Below are 21896 nucleotides of genomic sequence, written 5' to 3' on the forward strand. Positions count from 1 at the left end.
CCCCCAAAATGAGTAATTTTAGAGATGTGAATATGTGTCAGTTGACAAGAGTTTTCTTCAGTTTTATTTGTGAAAACCAATGCTTGAACACAGCTCCAAGACAATTTATCGTGAATTATTTCCTACACTAAATAAAATCACATAAGTACTAATGAGAGTTCCTGCACTTGTTCTTTGCCGTTTCTGGATCAGGTAAACTTTCAGGCATGTTCTTAGAAAGCAGGAGGGAGCAGATGCGTAAAGGAGAGTGAGCAAAGCAAGCTGTCGGCATTCAGCGTGGGGATGAGGAACAGAGAACTGTGAGTGGTGGTTCTTTTCCAGTAACTGCTGTGGTTTAGCCCCAGCTGGCAACTGAGCACCGCGAGGCCGCTCGTGGGGTGGGGAGGAAGATCGGAAGAAAAAGGTAAAACTCGTGGGTTGGGACAAGGACAGTGTAGTGGGACAGCGAAGGGAGAGGGAAACAACAGCAGCAGTACTTAGAACATACAATGCAGGTGATACACAATGCCTTTTGCTCACTGCCTGGAACCTGATACCCAGCCCGTCCCCAACCCCTCCTCCCTGGCCAGTTCCCTTTATATATGGAGCATGACGTCATATGGTATGGAATACCCCTTTGGCTAGTTCGAGTCAGTTGTCCTGACTGCGTCCCCTCCCAGCTTCTTGTGAAAATTAACTCTATCCCAGCCCAAAACCGAGACAGTAAAGAAGTGCTTAAGGATACTTTTTCCTTAATAGAAACTTAGTCTGAAATTGAGAAAAATGTTATACGCGCTGTAATGCTTTTTCCATTGAGCCCAAGACCTTTGAATTTTTTGTCTCTGTATTTCACACGGGTAATCTCATCTGCACTGCAAAGTGAAAATGAGGCCTGAGAGTAGGCTTTGAGCATCACAGGCTCCACGGCTTCTGTATTTTCCCCTCCCTCTTTCTGGCTGTAAAATGCCTTTTATTTGGTTACCAAGCATCTGCACTGTGCCAAGGAGAGGTAGGCTCAGGATATGTGATGAATTGACACCATACTTGTCAGCTCTCCAAAAAGAAAGCAGGTATGAAAGTTGCCTTTTAGCTTATTATTGAGTAAAATATTAAGAAGAGGTGTATGGCGTTGCTCTAACTGAGCAGCAACAGCACCAAGGGGAGGAGCAATAAATATCTAGGTTTCCACAGGTGCCTGCCTCAAGAATAAGCCAGTAAATCTGCATCACTACAATATCCTACAACGGAGCAAGATGTAGGTGCTACAATCTACATGAGGGTAAACAGCCCAGAGAAACGTTACTGTTAGAGTAACAGAGTTGAATGCAGAAATAACTGGTACCTGGAGGGGGAAATTGCATAAAGCATCAGAAACACAATGCTGCATTTGTCTACATTAAAAATAAGGGTGATTTAAGAGGATGACAAGCAGCTGGTATGTGTGGGATGTGTGATATGGGTGCGCAAGGCTCTCTGGTTAAGGCTGTCTAGGTCTCCTGTCCATTTAAGAAATGGCAAATAGTTTTGGAAGGAGGATTTATGCTCTGGCGCACTGTGCTGTGTCAGAAGAGTCATTGATACTGAATTAATTGTTCTGAGGAGTGCAACGTAGAAAAGAGTATTTTTTTTTCTTAACCTGAAACCTGTCAGCAAATCGAACATGGTGTTGAAGTGCGATGTGTAGCATTCCACCAGCCTGACTTGCTTTTGCTAGTGATGTTTGCCTGAGTCTGTATGGATGCATGTGAGCACAGGACTGGGAAGAACAGCCCAAGTTGGAAAGTCCAGATTCCACTGGTATGATGTGGCATCATGATTTTCATAAATCTGTTAAGCCTCATCTTAAAAGTAATTTAGACTTTTCTGCTCCTCTTATTTTAACTGGAAAAGATGTTTCAGAATCTCACCATTGTAAAAATTAGGAACCATCTTCTAGTATCTAGCTTATGTTTATGTTTGACTCATATACATCTTTTTTTTTTTTTCTCATAGAACAATATTATTTTTTATCTTGCATAGCCTTTCCTCTCTCTTAGGTTAAATCCCTGATGTATCTATATCTCCTTTTGCCAGTCCTTAGATACAGGCTCTCCATTCCACAAAGATCCTCATAGTAATTTTCCTCATTAATTGCAGTTTGACTTCATTTATCTTGAAACGAAGGGCTCAGTCCTGAAGTTTGGAGTATTTAGAGTGGAACGTCCCCTGTGCATTGTACAGTAGCACTAATATCTCCCTCATTCTGCTGGGAAAATCTCTTCTGATACAATCTATGGTTTTTTGGAAGACTGTGTGGGCAATTCAGTGATGTCCTGCTTGTACCTGTTGTCAGGTACTGGTGTGCTGGTTGTCTGGCAGCTGACACCTACCTGACTTAGCCAGCAATTCTGCTGTGGCACAGTCTGAAGAGCAGCAGGCTGGCACAACTGTCCACCACCCATCCGACGTCTGTAGAAAGCAGTCTGTAACGTCTCGCTGTGATTACTGCCCAAGGCCGCCTCTCCCACACCATTTCGGGCACGTGATCACCCACGTCAGAACCGCAGCTTGTTATTCATCTGCAAATGCATGAGTGTTTTCTGAACACTGAACTTCTCTTACCTCAGCCTTCAAGGTCATCTCTTTTTTTTCCTGTGTTCAAAGCTTCCTTGCTTTAATGTTAATCTTCCAGCTTGGTTTCATCAGCAAATTTCATCAGATAACTCCAGATTTTTGCAAAACCCCCCAATTAATGACAATATTTAACAGATCAGTGCTCCCTCTACCCTGGTACTTCCCTTTCAAAGCTCCTAGTTGTCACCTCCTCTTTAGTCTAATCCATCTTCGCCTTTCAGTGCCTTTAGGCATCCCGTCTTCTCCAATGGCATCAACAATTGCGCATTGGCAGGGCACGGAAGGCTTTACTCAGATCCAGAGAGGTGACATCTGTGGTATTTCCCTTGGGAAACTCGGTTTTCTAAAGGTACCAGCTGAGCATGGCATGTGTATATGTACATTTTATAAAACCAAGCGACATTTCTCCCCACTTATTTCTGTGTGGTTTTCCTTCAAATTTTGTTTTGAAAAATCATGGTTCTTGTTTACCCAGGGCACTTTCTCCTTCCCTTCCATCCAGTTCAGCCCTTCTTAACTACAAGTCCAAATGCACTGTTCTGGTCATCCCATAGTGGGTGAAAGTCAAAACTAGGCTGAAATCTTGTGATTTCAGACTGCTGTTTCTTTCACACTCCAGGCATGGTTCCTTTTTCCTCTAGGCTGAAGATTTTTATACCTCCATCGCTTGCTATGCTAACTTAAAAGTTCTATCACTTTTTGCATTTTCTCTGAAAGATGTGCTGTAGTTCAGCTTCAAGCCTTGGAGTACAGCGATTGTACAACTGGGTGTGCTGACTGGAGGATCAGAAAAGACTCTTTTTAAGTTAAAGTCCTTTGCACGTCTACTCAAGAGACCCGGGCAATTCAGCCTGTCCGCCTGGCAGCTCCGCACCCACAGTTCCTCCTGAGCCGAGTTCTGGGGCCAGTGGTCTGCTTGCTGGGGGACGCACTCATTGATTATGAGCTACCTCGATGGTATATTGACAAATGCAGCGAGCAATGCAGAGTTACCAAAATAATTATTTAATAGTTCACTATAAATGTATCTTCTCTTGTGCACTTTATATCAGCCGAATCCAAATCAATGAATTGTGTTTGGATCTGAAAATGTCGTGTCCTTCCTGAGCAATCTCCATGTAGATACGTTGGTCACCGTGTACACTATGCTTATGGTAGTGAGCTGAAGACAAGTTTAATAACTCAGTCTACTAGGTATCTTACAAACAAAAAGGAGAACTTTATACAAGTTATATACAAACTGAAGGTAAAATATTGCTCCCAACTATTAGTCTGTGCTATAAATTACAAAATTTCAAATATTTATATATTCTCTAGTAACTGTACAGGTTGTCTACAAACTGTCAGAATAATATAGATATACGTACAAGTATATGCAAGTAGGGTTAACAATACCTGCTGCTTCAACTGTGTGAGTAGGTTGTCAGGAAGGTATGAAATAAGGAAATCTGTATGATTTTTTGCCTCCATGTATGTACATGTATGCAAATAAATACATGTATATATACAGAGACACATAAAGACTAACAAGACCATTCCAAAACCTGGAACATAACCATGTATAGCAAATCTTTCTTAAGGTACATGAAAGTATCCTTCCATCTTCATGCTCATCACTGCATCCGCATTCATCCTCTGTAAGTGATGTTGTGTTGCTGGGGGATATTATATTTAGAAAATTAAATCTAAAATTTTGTTTCTGTTGGAATCTGTGGGGAATAAAAGGGAATAAATGTCACCCTCTGTAAGGAATAGCCAGGGCAGGTGCCCTCTGGTGAGTGATAGGTAAAAATTTGCTCCTCTGAAGCGTTTGTGTGGGAAGACTGTGGTCTGACAATTTTTCTTATGGAGCTGCCATGTGCTGGATGCTGCCCTTCTCTTTAAGTCCATGACGAAAGGCTGCGTGTGTCCCCTTCTTGTCCTTGTCCCCGAGCTCCCCTTCTGCCTGTGACGTTTAGGAAAATGGGACTAATGCTGATGTCTCTGCCATGCAGACATGCTACCAATAAGTTCGGCGGGGGAAAACGGTGGTGGGCAGGCGAGGAGGAGACCAGAGGAGAGCCTGGTGAGGTGGCCTTCGCCCGCCTTCTCTCTGCAGACTCTCAGTGTGCAAGACAAGGCTGGTGAGCCGAGCCCTGTGCCTCTTACTCCTCTAAGGCTTTGCCTTAAGTCAAATCCCAATAATGAGCTCTCTGGACACTCTCTGCCCTGGGCTGACCCAAGAGTTCAGAGATGAAGATGCTTTTGTTATCTGACCTCACAGTTCCCGTGAGCAGCTTTTGGGACTGTGTTTCCTATGGTTGGAGTGCTGCTACTGGAGACAGGTGTCTTACCGTGCCCTCCCGGCTGCGCAGTCCGTTGCTGAAGGTGATGATATAGTCCTTGCTGCTACCCTTCTCCTGCAGTGAACACAAGAAGTTGTGCGTTAGGAAATGGTTTGTTTCTTTTTTTCCTTTTTCACATTGAAGAAGGTATTGCTTTTAAATCTCTGGAACATGCTTGGGAAGTTGACCTAGAAGGAAGGAAGCTCTCACTTGTCAGCCTGTCATGCCCCCCAGCAGTCTCCAGGTCAGTGCAGAAGAGCTGGGCCAGTTCAGCTAAGTGGAATTAAACAGTTTCCAGGTGACTATCATTCTGGGTTTGGTACTTCTAAACAGATTTAACATATGCAGGATCCTTTCTCGCTCATGATTTAAGAACATTCCCAGAAAGGCCAACACTAAATTTGGCTGTAGTAGTAGATCTGCACTACTTTAGCACTCCTTTTGAAGGCAGACAAGCCTGGGAAGCTGACATACAAGCAGCATCAAGTCTGCTTTGCAAGAGCCACTGTGGCATAAGCAGCAATAACCCGCTGGATAGGTGACGACAGAGGACGCCGATGAGTGGGCCGGGATTTCGCCCCACATCATGCTTTTCGCAAGGAGGTGGCTTCAAGTGAAGTCCACGGCCAGGCCAGTCTCCAGTGGGAGTTGTTCACTCCTTTCACTAGCAGTTTGGCAGGAACCTGTTCCAGGGACCACTCTTACTGTCCAAATTTATTGGAGACCAGCTGAAATTCAATTATTAATTTTTTTAATATAGAGATGGTGTAGGACACATGGCTAGCTATGCAGGGCACTACTGGATGCCTGTGAGTAATGTGAAGGCACTAAGTTAATGCAAGATGAATACTGTAGTGTTACCTCAGCGAGCTTTGATTTGGGGGAGCAGGCTATGTCCTTCTTCAGCAAAATGTGTAAAACTGCATCATGAACTGTGAGGAAAAACATGGATGGCTTGATCTCCTCGTCAAAAAATGCACATCTCTCCAGTTTGTCTAGGAAGCCCTCTGTAGGGGAACAAAATCAAAGCACAGAGTGACCTGCAGGCCTTGATAATGAAGAAACAGCGTACCCTGAGCATGTCTACTGGGCGAACACAGGAATTGCTGGTGTACTGCACTGTTTTATTTGTTAGAGCAGATGGGTTCCTCTTTACGGATGTGGAGAGGGTGGGATGTAAGTGCCCATCAGCACTGCGCCGCTCAGTGCCAGGCAGAAGGGAATTTGAGCCCCGTTTCTTGTTCGATGCCCAACCCAGGCTGCCCAATAGGGGGTCTCGCAGCCCAGAGCTGTACAGGACAGCGGCAGCCGTAGGCAAAATAAGCTGTTGTGCGTGGTCCCAGCCTGCTGGGGACAGCACGGGAGGGATGATGCCTCTGCTCAGCTAGATCTGTTTGCTATCCAAGACTGGAAGGTAAAACTGGGGTGATCCTTGGCAGCTGTGCTTGGTGATGGATGGGGAAGTCAGTGGGACGAGGCATCCATTGTGATGCTGATGGAAACGGAAGTACTCACCATGTGCCCCTGCAATGTAAACATCAATGTTGATCCGGACAAATTCTTTCAAAGTCTGTTAAACCAGAAAGAGGCACTAATTAGCTACTGCTATTTTTGCAGATAACAGCTGTTACGGTGATTAGCCATAGCAAATATACAAACCACTTTAAGATATTTAGGATCTCTGATGGTAAGCAGCTCTAAACGCAAACTCTACTGCACCTAGAGGCTGGATGGTCTGTTCACATGGCTGCAGATAGGCATGACCGATCCTTTAGAAAAGGGGCAGTATTATATACATTTAGCCTACAGTGAAAAAGATTCTGTCATAAATTGTATGGCTTTATTGTACCTACTTGACACATGATGAAACTAAGACTCCAAAAGCTCCTGGGGAGATTTTTATAACTGGGAATTTGAGCAAAACTACAGTTCTCACTGACATGGCAGGTGTTTAGTTCCTATGGAAATAGATTTACACACCCTATGTGGCTCTAGATAGTTAACTTTAGCTACTGCTGTTTGAAAATGTTCTTGCTTTGTTCAAGGTCATCCTGGGAAGCAAGAACAGGAGCAGAAATGAAACTCCAATGCTCCAACTCCCAGCCTGCCATTTAAAGCCATATTTTATATATACATTTCTGTAAAGCATCCCAAAACCTTACCAGGTGAAGAAAGGGTGCCAGAGCTAACACTCTAATTCCACGAAAATTTAGGTTGATTATTTAATCAATTTCCTAAACATTTTCTCTGGAAAATGTACATTTTAAAATGTACATTTAAACTGAAAGAGGGTAGATTTAGATTAGACATAAGGAAGAAATGCTTAACTATGAGAGTGGTGAGGCACTGGAACAGGTTGCCCAGAGAAGCTGTGGATGCCCCCTCCCTGGAAGTGTTCAAGGCCAGGTTGGATGGGGCTTTGGGCAACCTGGGCTAGTGGAGGGTGTCCCTGCCCATGGCAGGGGAGTTGGAACTAGATGATCTTTGAGGTCCCTTCCAACCCAAATCATTCCATGATTCTATGATTAAAATTCACATAAACTCAAAGATTGTCACTGACTTTCCAGTCCATGTTGGAATACCTTTAAGAAGCAAGGTAGAAACACAGAATAAAATCACATATATATCTCATCTAAATCTACCCTCTTTCAGTTTAAACCCATTGCCTTACAGTCCTTGGTAATAAGTCTGTCTCCATTTTTCTTATAAGCTCCCTTTAAGTGAGGAAAGGCCATAATAAGGTCTTCCCACAGCCTTCTCTTCTCCAGGCTAAACAACCCCAACTCTCTCAAGCCTTTTGGCAGAGGAGAGGTGCTTCAGCCCTCTGATCATTTTTTTGGCCCTCTGGACTTGCTCCAAGAGCTCCATGTCCTTCTTACGTTGGAGGGCCCCGAGTGGGATGCAGTACTCCAGGTGGGGTCTCATTAGAGTGGAGCAGAGGGGGAGAATCACCTCCCTCAACTTGCTGGTCACGCTTCTTTTGATGCAGCCCAGGGTACAATTGGCTTTCTGGGCTGTGAGCATACATTGCTGCCTCACGTCCAATTTTTCATCCACCAGTATCCTCAAGTCCTTCTCTTCAGGGCTCCTTTCAATCCATTCAATCCCCATTGCCTCAACCCATGTGCAGGACCTTGCACTTGGCCTTGTTGAACTTCATGAAGTTCACATTGGCCCAGTCCTCAAGTCTGTCAAGGTCTGGATGCCATCCCTTCCCTCATCTCTCAAGTGTAACTACATTCGTATGTTTTTCTTTCATATGATCACTGTCTGTCTTCTAAATTACAATTACCTTTTGGAGGACTCTCATAGCAGAAAAATCGAGGAAGGACACTGCTGAGAAATCCAGAATGATGCTGTGGATGTTGACCTGGGGCACAGTGATGCCAGGGGGAAGGTCAGTGCCCCAGTTGATCAGAATGGACAAGTCTGTCATGTTGGTGGGCTGGTCCAGTTCCTCTATCCGGTTGTTATCTAATTCTTCGTCTGACTCGTGTGTATGGTTAGCCAGGCAAATCAAGCCTTTCTGTGTTGACAGATAAAAGTGACATAATTAATACTTCTTTTTAAGACCCAGCTAGGGTAGTAGTGCATCTTACTCGCAAGGATGCGAGTGGTGGCAATGCAAAGCTGATGTACGCAAGAGAAGGAGCATGACCCACTTGCACTTTACACTAGAAAAAGTTCTGTCTCTCCCTTGTCTGGAGGAGTTTGGATATGTTGACTTTCATCTCATCAATCATTTAATTATTATCATAATCAGTTAATAATGGCTTTTTATTGTTCCCTGAAGTCAATGGTCAGTTACGCTTTGATTCAGTAATTTTGGAACAAGTCAACAAAAAACATACAGGATTTGGGCTGGGAGAAAACCAGCTTTATCCTACCATTAATGCAGCATGAACATAGCATCTGTGGGATCTGATCCTGCCATTTGATGCCAAAGAAAGCTCCAGTGGACACATACAAGCTCTGCCCATGGTAAAGCTGTAGGTGTCTAGCTGAGAGCACCATTAAAAGTCTTGTTTTTGAGATTTGTTTATGTAATGAAGTGGCAACTTGGGGAACAGCATATCTAATTAGGACAGGAGCCTGTGAGGCACTTCTCTGCCATGTCAAGCCAGGGAGCTGGTTGCTTAACCCCTCCTGGGTAGAGTTGCCATACATACGGGTGTCACTTGTAGCTCTCCTTTCTTCAGCATCTTTCTGATCTTCCTCAGAGCTTTATTGCGTTTCCTCAGGACTCTCAGTGGGTTGAAGCCAACCTGCAGAAACAGCACTTTGAATAATTAAAAAAAACCACCCCGGTGACACCAGAGGAAGGATACAGCATCTCGTGCAGATTTTTTTTTTTCAGCCATGATAAGCATAGTTTGCACTTGATGTTGCCTACCACTTTTCATCGATTCGAACAAGGGCCCTTTTTCTTGGTTGGAAAGATGTCTACAGGTATGACTGCAAACCAGGCAGGCCCATCGGTGCTAGCTTTAGGACAGCACTATAGCAGTGACAATGCCGTAGCACAGGCCAGTAACTCCAGCAGGCTGGTGCAGTGCTGGCTAGACCAGAGCTTGTCCTACTTATCTTCGTTATGAGATGGCCACTCAGGTGACTGAGATTAGAGAGCTCACAGGTTGTATTTGCTCTGTGCCACCTGACTGCAGCGTGGGTCCTATACACATGGGTTTATTTTCTTGTTGAAGAAAAACAAAGTTGATCATAATGGCTGCATATATCTCTTGAACCTCTTAGATGGTTTTAGCAAAATTAGATTACAGGTAAATTAGGCTAGTAAGGGTTACAAAAATACTAAATTCCTGCAAGTCTTCTGCCTCATCTATCTAGTGGGTGTAGGAGAAAGGTGTTAGAAATGCCTGTGTTTCTCTGCACTCACAGAAAAATCCCTTCAGGTCTTCTGAGGTGAAAGCCAAGCATGTGGAGACCCAAACGTGCTGGATTCCCTGGTTGCTCTGCCAGTTTCAGTCCCTCATGTGAAGAATGAACTTCTCATTACCAATGTTCAGGGTAGGTACTGCTTATCAATTCCCTCCTAAGAGCACCAGGAAGGGGAAGTTATAGGTGCAAGAGTTTGCCTTAGACTAAAATAGACTATTTCAGTTGGAAGGGACCTGCACCAATCATCTAGTCCAACTGCCTGACCAACTCAGGGCTGACCAAAAGTTAAAGCTTGTTATTAAGGGCATTGTCCAAATGCCTCTTAAACACTGACGGGCTTGGAGCATCAACCACCTCTCTAGGAGCCTGTTCCAGTGTTTGACCACCCTCTCGGTAAAGAAATGCTTCCTAAAGTCCAGTCTGAACCTCCTCTGGCACAGCTTTGAACCACTCCCACAAGTCCTGTCGCTGGATACCAGGGAGAAGAGATCAGCACCTCCCTCTCCCCTTCCCCTCCTCAGGAGGCTGTAGGTCGTCCCTCAGCCTTCTTTCCTCCAAACTAGACAAGCCAAGAGTCCTTAGCCACTCCTCATAGGGCATTCCTTCCAGCCCTTTCATCACCTTTGTTGCCCTCCTCTGGATGCATTCAAGGACTTTCACATTCTTTTTAAACTGTGGGGCCCAGAACTGCGCACAGCACTCCAGGTGAGGCTGCACCAACGCTGAATACATTGGGATAATCACCTCTTCTGATCGGTTGGTTATGCAGTATTTGATGCACCCAGGAACTGGTTTGCCCTCATGGCTGCCAGGGCACACTGCTGACTCATACTGAGCTGCTGTCGACTGGCACCCCCAGATCCCTTTCTGCAGGGCTGCTCTCCAGCCACTCCTATTCCAATTTATACTTATGCCAGCGTTACTCTGTCCTAGGTGCAGGATCTGGCATTTGGACTAGTTAAATTTCATCCCTTTAACCATTGCCCACTCCTCCAATCTATCCAGATCCCACTGCAAGGCCTCTCATCCCTCAGGAGCGTCAACATCACCTCCCAGTTTGGTATCATCAGCAAAGTTGCTAATGGTGAATTCAACTCCTGCATCCAGATCATTGATAAACATATTGAACAGAAATGGCCCTAGAACTGAATGAACACAGAGGAATACCACTGGTAGCCAATTGCCAGCCAGATGTAGCCCCATTCACAACCCTTTGAGCTCTGCCCTTCAGCCAGTTTTTCACCAAGTGCACCGTGTCCTTGCTCATCCCACAGCTGGACAACTTTTCCAGAGGGATGCTGTGAGGGACAGTGTCAAAAACTTTACTAAAATCCAGAAAAACTACATCTGCCACTTTCCCTTCATCTACCAGGCAGGTGACCTTATCATAGAAGGATATAGAATTAGTTAAACAAGACCATCTGTTTGTGAATCCATGTTGACTGTGCCTGAAGATTGCATTAATTTTTAAAAGCCTTTCAGTAGTACCCAGTATAATCTTCTCCATAATTTTTCCAGGAAGTGAGGTTAGATTAACAGGTCTGTAGTTCCCTGGGTCTTCCCTCATGTCCTTTTTGTAAATTGAAATAACATTGGCTAGCTTCTAGTCAGCAGGGACCTCCCCAGACTCCCAAGGATTTTGGTAGATGACCTTGAAGTATCCTGCCATAACATCTGCTAGTTCCTTCAGTATTCTGGGATGAATCTCATCAGGTCCCATGGTCTTGTGAACATTGAGCTGATATAGCTAGTCCTTTACAAATTCAATGTCCAAAAATGGAACGTCACTGTTCCCACACTTGTGGTCCTCTGATTCAGGGGACCAGGCAGCCCAAGGTCTATCGGTATTATTAAAGACTGGGGCAAAAACTGTATTGAATGCCTCTGCTTTTTCTTCATCCCTATGTCAGATGACCATCTTCAACAAGTATCAGGTCAATGTTTTCTTTAGACCTCCTCTTGCTATTAGTATACTTAAAAAAGCCCTTCTTGTTATCTGAAACAATGCTGGCCAGTTTCAACTCTAATTGAGCTTTGGCCTTTTGTGTCTTCTCCCTGAATATATGAACTACAGCTCTGTAATCTTCCTGCGAAGCCTGACCTTGCTTCCAGAGATCATACAATTTCTTTTTCCTCCTGAGCTCCATGAGGAGTTCCCTGTTCAGCCAAGCTGGTCTTCTGCACCATTTGCTTGACTTATGATACAGTGGAATTGCCTACTCCTGTGCTTCTAAAAGGTAGATCTTAAAGACTGACCAGCACTTGTGGACTCCTAAGCCGTCAAAAGCAGATTCCCAGGGTACTCCACTAAATAGCTCCCTGAATAGCTTAAAATTTGCTCTCCTGAGTCCAGGGTAGCAACTCTGCTGTCCTTTTTTCTTACACTGAAAATTTTAAACTCAACAATTTTATGATCACTGTAGCCAACACAGCCACCTACCATCACATCCCCCATGAGTCCTTCTCTATTCACAAATAGCAAGTCTAGGAGGCTACCTTTCCTAGCTGGCTTATGGAGTACCTGTGACAAGAAGTTATCATCTCCTACAAACTTCAAGAATTTCCAAGACTTGCTCATCACAGCATTATGATATTCCAAGTTGATGTCTGGGCATCAGACAGAGATGAAAGATAAGAGTTGAAATCTGCTATAAGGACAAGGGCTACCAATCCTGGAATTTCTCCTAATTGCCTATAGAATAACTCATCAGTGCTTACATCCTGGCTGGGCGATTGGTAGTAGACACCCACTACAACATCTCCTTTGTTTTGCAAGTTCGGTTCAGTCTGGGGATGGCAAGCCTCTCTGGCAGTGTGGTCCTGGTTCTCCATGTTGGTTACAGAAAGACCAGCTCCCTTTGTCCAGTTTGTCATGGAAGAAATTAAGACCTCTTTGACAGTGTACTTTCGTTCAGCTTTTCTTCTGACTGTTGAGGTTAAGTTCTTTGGGGTAAGATGAGTAAACTAGCATTTATTTGGTGTAAATAATATAGATGTTAATGAAATAGAATAATGTCCCTTTATATTCTCTATGTTTGCACTACCTTCTTCTAAAGGACTTGAAATATGTATATACATTGTTATGTTGTAAGTTTAGCACTAGTCAGGCTGTTCTTTTTCTCAGAGATGTGTACATACATGTGGCATCACAGTAGTGGCAACAATATTTGAATAATTAATGAAAAATTAATCTTTGAGCTGTGGTCTGACTTCACATGTAGTAATTACTGGGAAATCATATTCACATTAATGTATCATGCAATTCATATGTTCAGGATTATAGCCCCAGACACTTACAGCAGTAATGAGTTTCTCTCTGAAGTATTCAATATTAGCAAAGAAGATAGGAGATGAGCACCTGAAAATCTTCACTCCCTCTGGCTCATAGATCTGTACAAAGAAGGAAAAGTGTCAGCAAGGACATCTGCTACAGAAACACAAATGCAGCAGATAATAATAGAAATGTGACATTTCTTACATCAGTGTAATCCTTCCTGTTCCTGTAGATGTTACTTCTCCCAACGTTAGCCAAAACGGTGCAGCTTGGACTGTGAACAAACACACACATGCAATTATTTATACCTCATACCAAAACCTGGCGGGAGGGAAGGGTCAGAGAAAGCAACGTCAGCTCCAGTTCTTCAGACTGAAGCGGGACCCACATCCAAGGGTTTACACCTGCAAATGATTTTTCCATACATGCTTGCTGGACAGACCAAGGCATGGGGCTGTTGGCCTTCTCAGTACAGGGGGAATTAATTTATAACAGGAGGCCCTGAGATATCTTTTCATCGTGTCCAACAAGTACTCACATCTGGGAGCGGATCACCACGGTCAGCAGCTGGAACGCCACGGCGGTTGCTAGCCCAATATCCAGGCCGAGAAAAACAGCAGCTAAGAAAGTCACCACCCATATAACCTGTAACGAGCAAGGGGATGGCAGCAGTTACGAGTGCGCCAAGGACCTGGGTCGTGAGCCCAGGGTGGGAGCAGGTTGTCCACACACCTTTGGTGAGGGTTTTCATGTTTTCTAGTTGTGGGGTTTTTTTCTTGTAAAATAGGGCCAGACTCACCAAGGAGTGTTTCTAGGGATGACAATTTCTATACAATAAAGGCTGAGAATAATAGAGGTGTGGATCTTCTATAGGTGGTTCACTAAATGCTCAATCAAAACACAGCAGAAAGGCAAGTTACAAGTAAATCAGGAGCCTGGTAAAGCTGAGAGTTGTAAACGTGCTTTGGACATCAAAACAGGCAAATGTAGGTGCTGTGAATGTACTTGACTGATAAGCACAGATGACTAAATAATACTGAGTATTTTTAACCATGGATCTCAAAGCATTTTCATGTGGTCAATAACTGGCAGCTGGGAAAACTGAGGCCTGGAACCATATGGGAGCACAAGGAATTGGCTGATGAGGAAGCCAAGAGCCTAAATTTTCTGAGTGTCAGAGGTAAGCAGTCCTGCCCTCCAGCAGCAAACTTTACCATTTGGAGTAAACCCTTCAAGCCATAGTCTTCACTGTTTTTTGCTGTGTAACCTCCACCTAATGTGGTGTGTGAGTGCGAGAAAGTGTCCCTGAATGTGTAGCCGATGCCCTGGGTATTGAGACATTTTCTGTAACTGCCTCTATATTTGACTTTATATAATGAACTGTATTTTAATAGATTTTGATGAAATGGATGAAAGTGAAGTTAGGAGAGAGAATTAACTCAAAATAGGTGGGACAAAATGGAAAACACAAGTGAGAGGTATAAAAGTAAAAAAAGGCATGCCACTACTGTACTGTCCATTTACTGAAGTAACGCAGGTATAAACATAAATATAACCTGTAAGCAAATTTGCATAGTAGGTGGGCTTGCCAGAGCGCTTAATTCCTGAATGTTTGTGGGACTCAACTTACACAGTCATACTTGTCCTTTCTCCATAAGACGCCTACTTCCTTGAACTGCATGAGCATTCCTTTCAAGTTGCCAAGAGCCAAAGATGCAAGGACTGACTGTTAAAAAGACCGAAATCCATGTTGAATTTTAAAGCAAGCAAAGAAAATATTGAACATAAGACTTAAAAGATGATACAAATAGGGCCAAAGTGCAGCTGAAAGGCCAGGCAGCTCCTCACATTGTGTCACTGCTGCAACTAGTGATGCCCTGTGCGTCGCACTGGGACCTCCCTAACCATGGTGCAGCACAGGTGTCTGACTAGAGGCTGCACATCCCACGTATTTGTGGCACCTAAAAGCTGGTGCTCTGATGTTTGGTGTTTGGGCACTTGCATTCCCTCTGAGGGACCAGATGTAGTGGTCCTCTCTATCATGATCTAGGAAGAAGAAGCAAGCTTTGCGAAACCCTGTTTGGCTCACACTGAAGTCTTTGAAGGTTCCCAGTGACTCCTAGAGCAGCCCTGTCTTTGGCCAGCAGGAGGAAACGCGAGGTGAAACCAGTGAATACCTTCTGTAATGGCTCCAGGAGAAACCCAATGGCCAAGATCACAGTCAAGACGATGACAGCTGAGATAATACCAGCAATCTGCATGAGAGAACAATTCCACCATGAATAAGTGCCCAAAGGTCATTATGGTCATCCAGGAAAAAAGAGAGCTTTCTTGCATTAAACGCCATCATGATCTGTTTTCTATACCTGTGTTTTGCCTCCCGAGCTCTCCTGCACACCTGATCTTGACAGAGAGGTGCTGGAAGCAAATCCTTTGAACGATCCACCAACTATGTTACCCAGCCCAAAAGCAATCAGTTCCTGAAATAAAACAAAAGAGATTGTTCTTAAAAGCTAGTTCATGAAAGTTATTCACAACGCAAAGCAGTTCTAAAATGAATTATTTCCCATTGACAAATGCATTGTACTGATTTCAGTGTTATTCACCTACCTGGTTGCTGTCTACTGGGTAGTCATGCTTGATGGAATACACTTTGGCCACGGAGAAGGCTACTGCGAACCCAACGATTGCGATGGAAATACTGTCGCCAATACACTTTTGGAGGACACTTATATTAGGTGCAACAGGTGCTTGAAATCTGAAAGACAGAAAAATCTACTCATTAAGGATATGCCTAAGGAGACAAGGTGTCAAGAAAGTGAGCAAGGCAGTGCCCAGCTTATACTGAGCACTTTGGAGAGATGCGACACAGAATTGTGGATCTGAACCCTGTAAAACTTTGGGGAATCCTTGATCGGAACAGGGACTCTGTTTATCCACACTTTGCTCAGCTTGTGACTCAGCAGGTTCTCATTTCCTTGGCCAGGACCAGCCACAGCTTATTTTGTCTGAGGTCCATGCACAGTTTTGCCTTCTAGTTGCACATGGATGTCAGATCTGGCACGGCGCAGGGGCCCTTGCACAGGAAATTTGCACACAGAAAGATTTTACTTAATTGTGACAAAAAAAAATAAATCCCTGCGTAATTCATTGAAGCACTTTAGATAGCTAAATAAATACTAGGTCAGGTAGTATTGACTAGTCTCTCAGGCTTTCTGCTAGATGCTTTAGCTTTACCATTTCCTGCTCCTTCGATCAGGGGCTTTTGCAGATCCTAGGGAGAATTCCTCTCTGGGCTTTTTTTTTTTTTTTTCCCCTCTCCAATGACCTGAAATCTGAAGAATGGAGACTCTTGAGCAGAAATAGCTGTTCTTCTGCAAGCTTCATCCACTAACACCCCTGGGGCTATAAGAGGCAATCGGGAGTGCCTGGATGAGTAAATGGCTGCAGTCTCCTGTTCTAGTAAATGTCTTCCTCCCTCTTTTTAATTTAATGTGTGCCTATTAATTCTTTACACCAAAATTCTGGCATAGCTGGATGTACTCTCTCTATAGATATATACTCTATATGTGGATATATACTCTCTATATGGATATACTTGTAGAGGAGCAGACGTTGAGGCCTCCGGAGGATAATCATGCCTGGGGAGATGCTGGTGGCTGGTTGCGGGGGACCAGGCAGGAGAACTGTGCAGTGTGCTGGTGGCTTCCCAGGACTGCTAGTGGTGTGTGTACTTCAAGGGAAATGGAGGGGTTGAGAAGTGAGCAGCTCAGTATAAGGGCCAAACATCAACCTCCTGCTCAACAGCTGTCTTTTAGAAAATGAAGCATGCAATTATTTCATGTTACAGTGCATTCTTTGTTGCATAGGAGATGTGCTCTAGTGAGTAACTTTTACCTATTGAAAGTGTGTCTTCATTTTGTAGAGAGCCAAATGTTTATTTACCTACCAAAAGAAGATGAAGTAGATTATTTTAATCAAAAGGCAGAGCTGAACTAATTTAGCACTGACAAACTTGAGAGAACATTTTGCTGTTGGTAAATTTTAAGCAAATCACTTACCCTTCCTCTAGTGTTCCGACGACAGCTACATTAAATTTTTCTTCAAAGTTAACAAAATAGGATATCAGTGCTGCTAAGACTGTCTGAAAGATAATAAACCCCACCTCCATTAGGCACATTCAAGTAACAGTATGAAAAAACTATTAAAACCCATTTCTTTCCCTCTCCCACACGCCCTCCAGTCTCATCACCAGCAGCAGAATTATGCCCCAAGTCTGCACATCCCTTTGCTGGTCAGGTGTAATTCCTGAACCACCTTACAGGTATGGCTTTACGTTCATAAATCACACAGAGAATGTATCAGAATATCTCATTAATAACAGAGAACATCCCACTCAATGTTGTTTTCTAACAAGGTGCTGTAATAACTCTGGGGGAAAACAGGCACCACCTGCATCTGTAGCAACATCCTCCAGGACTTGGGAGCTTGCTGCCCGTGTGAGGCTTCCCCTACCCCACTGCTGCTGGGGGGGGGGAGGGGGGCAAAAGTCTCTGCTGCTGGAGGGCAAAACTGTTTTGTGCTTGGCCACGGATGGCCAGGACCAGTGGCTGCTTGCAGGTGTGGTGCAGTGGGGCCCCAGCTGTGGGACTGCAGCTGGCTGGTGTCAGAACCAATTTCATCCAGGGGAAAAAATCATAGTTTATAACATCTTACTCACTACAGATGTATTCAGTTAAGAACAGCTAAGTAGAGGTAAAACATCTCACAATAGCTCATGAATGTTGTCAATTTTTCCTTATAGGTAAAACATTAACCCATCATTTAATGCAAAACAGGAGAGGAAATAGTTAAAACTCTGCTTCCCATCTCACTATAGTGATGGAGCAATTGCAACATCCAAAAGAAGTGACTATTACCACAAGGAGTTCAATCGGGATGGGAGTTGGTAACTTCGCTTTGTATCGATCGTTCACTTCTTTCACCACAAACACGATAAGCAAGACAATAAGGGATGTGACAAGGTCAGCAATGTTTGTTTTTGTGATCTGGCTGAAAATGCTCTCCAGAGTCTGCAAAACCAGGAAGAAACATGTGGTGGTTTCAAAATAGCAGTGCCCTGGCACAGTAGCAGTAACCCTTCCAGAAGAGCCTGTATCTGAATTGCCCTGAGGATTACTGCAGTTGGGATTTATTCCCTGTGGCATGATGTTGATTGCAAGCCCCAGTGAATGTGCATGTGCATCATCCGAATGACAAAAGCATCTGTCAAAGACCCTTTCCACTGGCTGTCGACGCTCTCCTCCTGGCGTCCCCCTGAGGGAGGGTCGGAGCAACACGCACCCACGCGATAGGAAACGTGAGCAATTACGAGATTACTGAGCAGGTGCCTCTCTCCGCTCCTCCCTTCCTGTCCTTCTCCTTCTTCCTTTCCCATTCAACAGCCCCCACAGAGTTATATCCAAATTAAATATATAATATCAGTCCAGTCAAAATGAATAATTAAATGCTTGAGGCAAAGTTGAATGCTTAATTAAAATATGCCAACACACAATAGACAATATTATCTAGTTAGCTCAACGGGGTGTAACTCGGTGTTTGGTAATAAATTTAAAGATCGGTCATATAGTAATAACACATCTCTTTTACATTTGTCTCTTGTGTTTCCTTCTGCTTGGCTGTTTTTGTGCTGAGTTCTGTTTTTTACTGCCTTGTGATACACAGATATACATCGCAGGTTGCAACTGCATTAGCAAATAATTAACCCTTAGCACTTACATAGATGATGCCAAATGGTTTATTAAATCCAGGGACAGGTAGTTGAAGCATGAATTTCAGCTGAGATACCACAACATGGATAGCTGCAGCAGTTGTGAAACCACTGATTAATGAGTGTGATAGATAAATAACGATGAATCCAAACTGGACAATTCCCAGAAGCAACTGAAATACAAAATGACAATATGTCAGTGGGATTCATTCATGCTTTTAAGCACTCTCTGCAACAAAAAGAGAACCATATTTAATGGAAACAGAGATTTTCACTTAATCCCATATATCCAGGGATTAAAGAATATACTGTTACCAGACTTGCAATAAAAGTTGAGACTTAGCAACAGGGAGCGTAAGAGTAGTAAGAGTAATTGCTAGAGCAGTTAAAACCTTTTTTTTTTTATTATTTTATAGCTAAAATAAACCTCCTTAATCTTAGGGTTTTCAGTGCCCATATTTTCACATGGTACCAGTGTTTCATGAAGCACAAACATATTAATATGTTAGGAAGGAAGGAACTGTAGGAATTCTATATTAGGAAGTAAGGAGAAATTGGGTTGTTTCGAAAAGACAAATCCAAATACTGAACTATTATGAGCCAGAGCTTTTATTCCCCTTGGTGTGTCTGCATCATTCACATTAATCTCACAACTACTTTTTTCTATCCAGCAGGTTGGTTTTTGCTGTAGGTGGGGTGCATCAGTGAGCCAAGGTCAGTTACATGGGAAGGGGAAGATAATTACTTTGGTGACTACACCAGCAGAAACCAAAGAGGAAGGTCAGTCCACCACCCATCTATTCATATACGTGCATATAGACGTGCACAGGTGCACACATGTATGTTTACCAACCTGAAAAACCCCAGAAAGGAAGGTTACAGATGCAGCCACCATCACCCTCTCTTCATTTATTGCTGACATATTCAGGGAAGTGACATTTCCATCACTCTCATCAGGGACCAGCCTGACGACGGCTCCTCCGACCATCAGGCTCAGGACGGGGAAGGGACCTGAGCAGCACAAGGTGTTCGTTAGAGACCTGAAGGGACAACATGTACTTCTTCAGCAGTGAGGAAGGTGGTTGGTGTGCCTGAGCTTACCCACTGAGATATGTCTGGATGTGCCAAAGATAAAATAGACCAGGACAGGGAAAAATGCTGCATAGAGTCCATAACCAGGGGGGACATTCACCAGCAAAGCAAAGGCGAGACCTGTAAGGACAGAGGCACGGGGAAAGTGACATGTGTGTTACAGGCTGAAGCTCACAGTCCCTTTGCACCTGGCCTAGCAGGCTGTGTCAGACCACACATTTCATGGTGGTACCTTGCAGGACAGCCACAAGCCCCGTATTGATGCCAGAGACGATGTCACTCAGGATCCACTCCCTGAAGCGGTACGCTGGCAGCCATGAGACAATGGGAAACAAACCCAAGGCAATTTTTTTCACCCTTTGTGGGGAGCAGCTGTAAAGACACAAGAGGACAGAGGTCTGTCGGTGAACAGCTTGGCTGAGTCACAGACTGTCTTTGGAGAGGGGGAAGGATTCAGGTTCAGGCTGCCAGAGGTCCAAATCTCACCCAGACATAGCCCTGATCAAACTCCTCTGCCAGCTGTGCTTCAAGGAGGACCCAGTGGCCTCCAGAGGTCCCTTCCAACCAAAATTTTCATAGAATCATATAAGCATAGAGTGGTTTGGGTTGGAAGGGACCTTTAAAGGTCATCTAGTCGAACCCCCCCTGCAGTGAGCAGGGACATCTTCCACTAGATCAGGTTGCTGAGAGCCCTGTCCAACATGGCCTTGAACACTTCCAGGAATAGGGCATCTACCACTTCTCTGGGCAATCTGTTCCAATGCCTCACCACCCTCGTCATAAAAAATTTCTTCCTTATACATAGACTGAATCTGCCCTCCTTTGGTTTAAAACCACGACCCCTTGTCCTATTGCTACGGGCCCTACTAAAAAGTCTGTCCCCATCTTTCTTATAAGCCTCCTTTTAGTACTGAAAGGCCGCGATAAGGTCTCCCCAGAGTCTGTGCTGCCAAGTGGCCAGGCAAGGAGAAGCTGCCTGGGATACAACTGTAGAGAGAATTTTAAGGGTAACAGCAGATAAAACTCTAACATTGCATTTGGTTAATGAGTTTTTGTTTGTGCTGTTGGAATCTGAGATAGAAGTTGTCAGGATGGAGTTCATGCTGTCTGAGAGTGACAGTTTGGGCTGTTTCTTAGATCCATATTTAAAAAAAAATAAATAAATGTCCTTACCGAAAATATAGTTTCAGGTGATTCCAGAAGGTTTTATGGTATCTGTGCAATTTCACATGCTCTTCATTGAACGAATTCTCTGAGTACACAGCTCTGGCTACAATATAGTGGTTGCCCACAAGTTCAACCATTTCTCCTGAAATGTCAGGCAAGGATGGCGACTCGTGTGTACTTCTCTCTGGCCTTAGTCACTAAAAAACCTGAAATGAAGAACAGGGTTAGCTCCTTATGTACTGTGGGGTGGGTAGCTGTAACATAGATGAGTGAACTCCAAACTGAGCGTTACCACCTTTAAAGATCAAAAGAGAGATTGTTGAGACACCTGCTTCACTTTGTCAAGGTGATCTCTTGCCCTCCTCCTCTTCCCACTGCAGGGCAGTGTTTCGCTGGAGCATGAAGTATTTCTTTCTAAAGATGCAGCCAAAAAATGGACAAGATGGATTTTGAGTTCATTTATCTCTGAGTCAGCTGACTGCAGCCGAAAGGTGCGTCTCCTAAGGGAGACTAAGTTATTAAAGAGCAAACAAGCAGATCCCAAGCAGTTTCTCCCTGTGGCACCACTGGGAGAGCTGGGAGCTCACTGAAACCCACCGACATGTGAGGGGAAAGGCAGAGCCAAGGCAGGGCTCAGACATCCTCTCTTGGACTCGGAGACAGGGCTGAATCTTCTGGCTTGGGTCTGTGTGATGAGGAGGTTAGACTCAGTAGCAAAAAACCACGGTATTGCTGCTTGTTAAGTTATTTGTAAGATTTATTTCCACAGATTGTCTGGACT

At 44.1% G+C, this 21896-nt stretch overlaps 1 protein-coding gene across 1 annotated transcript; it reads right to left on the reverse strand.

The window, feature by feature from the left end:
* Nucleotides 1-4277: 4277 nt before the first annotated feature.
* Nucleotides 4278-21309, reverse strand: SLC26A3 (solute carrier family 26 member 3). Its single transcript, XM_010301928.2, has 20 exons — nt 21122-21309; nt 20181-20320; nt 19958-20068; nt 19710-19867; nt 18865-19029; nt 18006-18158; nt 17148-17230; nt 15697-15844; nt 15453-15566; nt 15264-15341; nt 14717-14812; nt 13625-13731; nt 13291-13360; nt 13110-13202; nt 9086-9181; nt 8209-8442; nt 6432-6486; nt 5778-5923; nt 4926-4991; nt 4278-4301 (listed from the first exon to the last, which is right to left on the reverse strand). The coding sequence occupies exons 1-20, from the start codon at nt 21250-21252 to the stop codon at nt 4278-4280; spliced, it is 2268 nt and encodes a 755-aa protein (XP_010300230.2). The 5' UTR covers nt 21253-21309.
* Nucleotides 21310-21896: the final 587 nt, after the last annotated feature.

This window comes from Balearica regulorum, chromosome 1 (assembly GCF_011004875.1).
Source record: "Balearica regulorum gibbericeps isolate bBalReg1 chromosome 1, bBalReg1.pri, whole genome shotgun sequence".
Taxonomy (NCBI): Eukaryota; Metazoa; Chordata; class Aves; order Gruiformes; family Gruidae; genus Balearica; species Balearica regulorum.

Excerpts from the sequence above, each read along its gene's own strand:
- SLC26A3 (XM_010301928.2), bottom strand. The coding sequence starts at position 21,252 with ATGGTTGAACTTGTGGGCAACCACTATATTGTAGCCAGAGCTGTGTAC. Across the intron at positions 18,159-18,864 it reads AACCATTTGGCATCATCTAT|ACTCTGGAGAGCATTTTCAG; the intron begins GTAAGTGCTAAG and ends CTGGTTTTGCAG. Across the intron at positions 13,732-14,716 it reads GAAAGGACAAGTATGACTGT|GTTATATGGGTGGTGACTTT; the intron begins GTAAGTTGAGTC and ends TGCTCGTTACAG.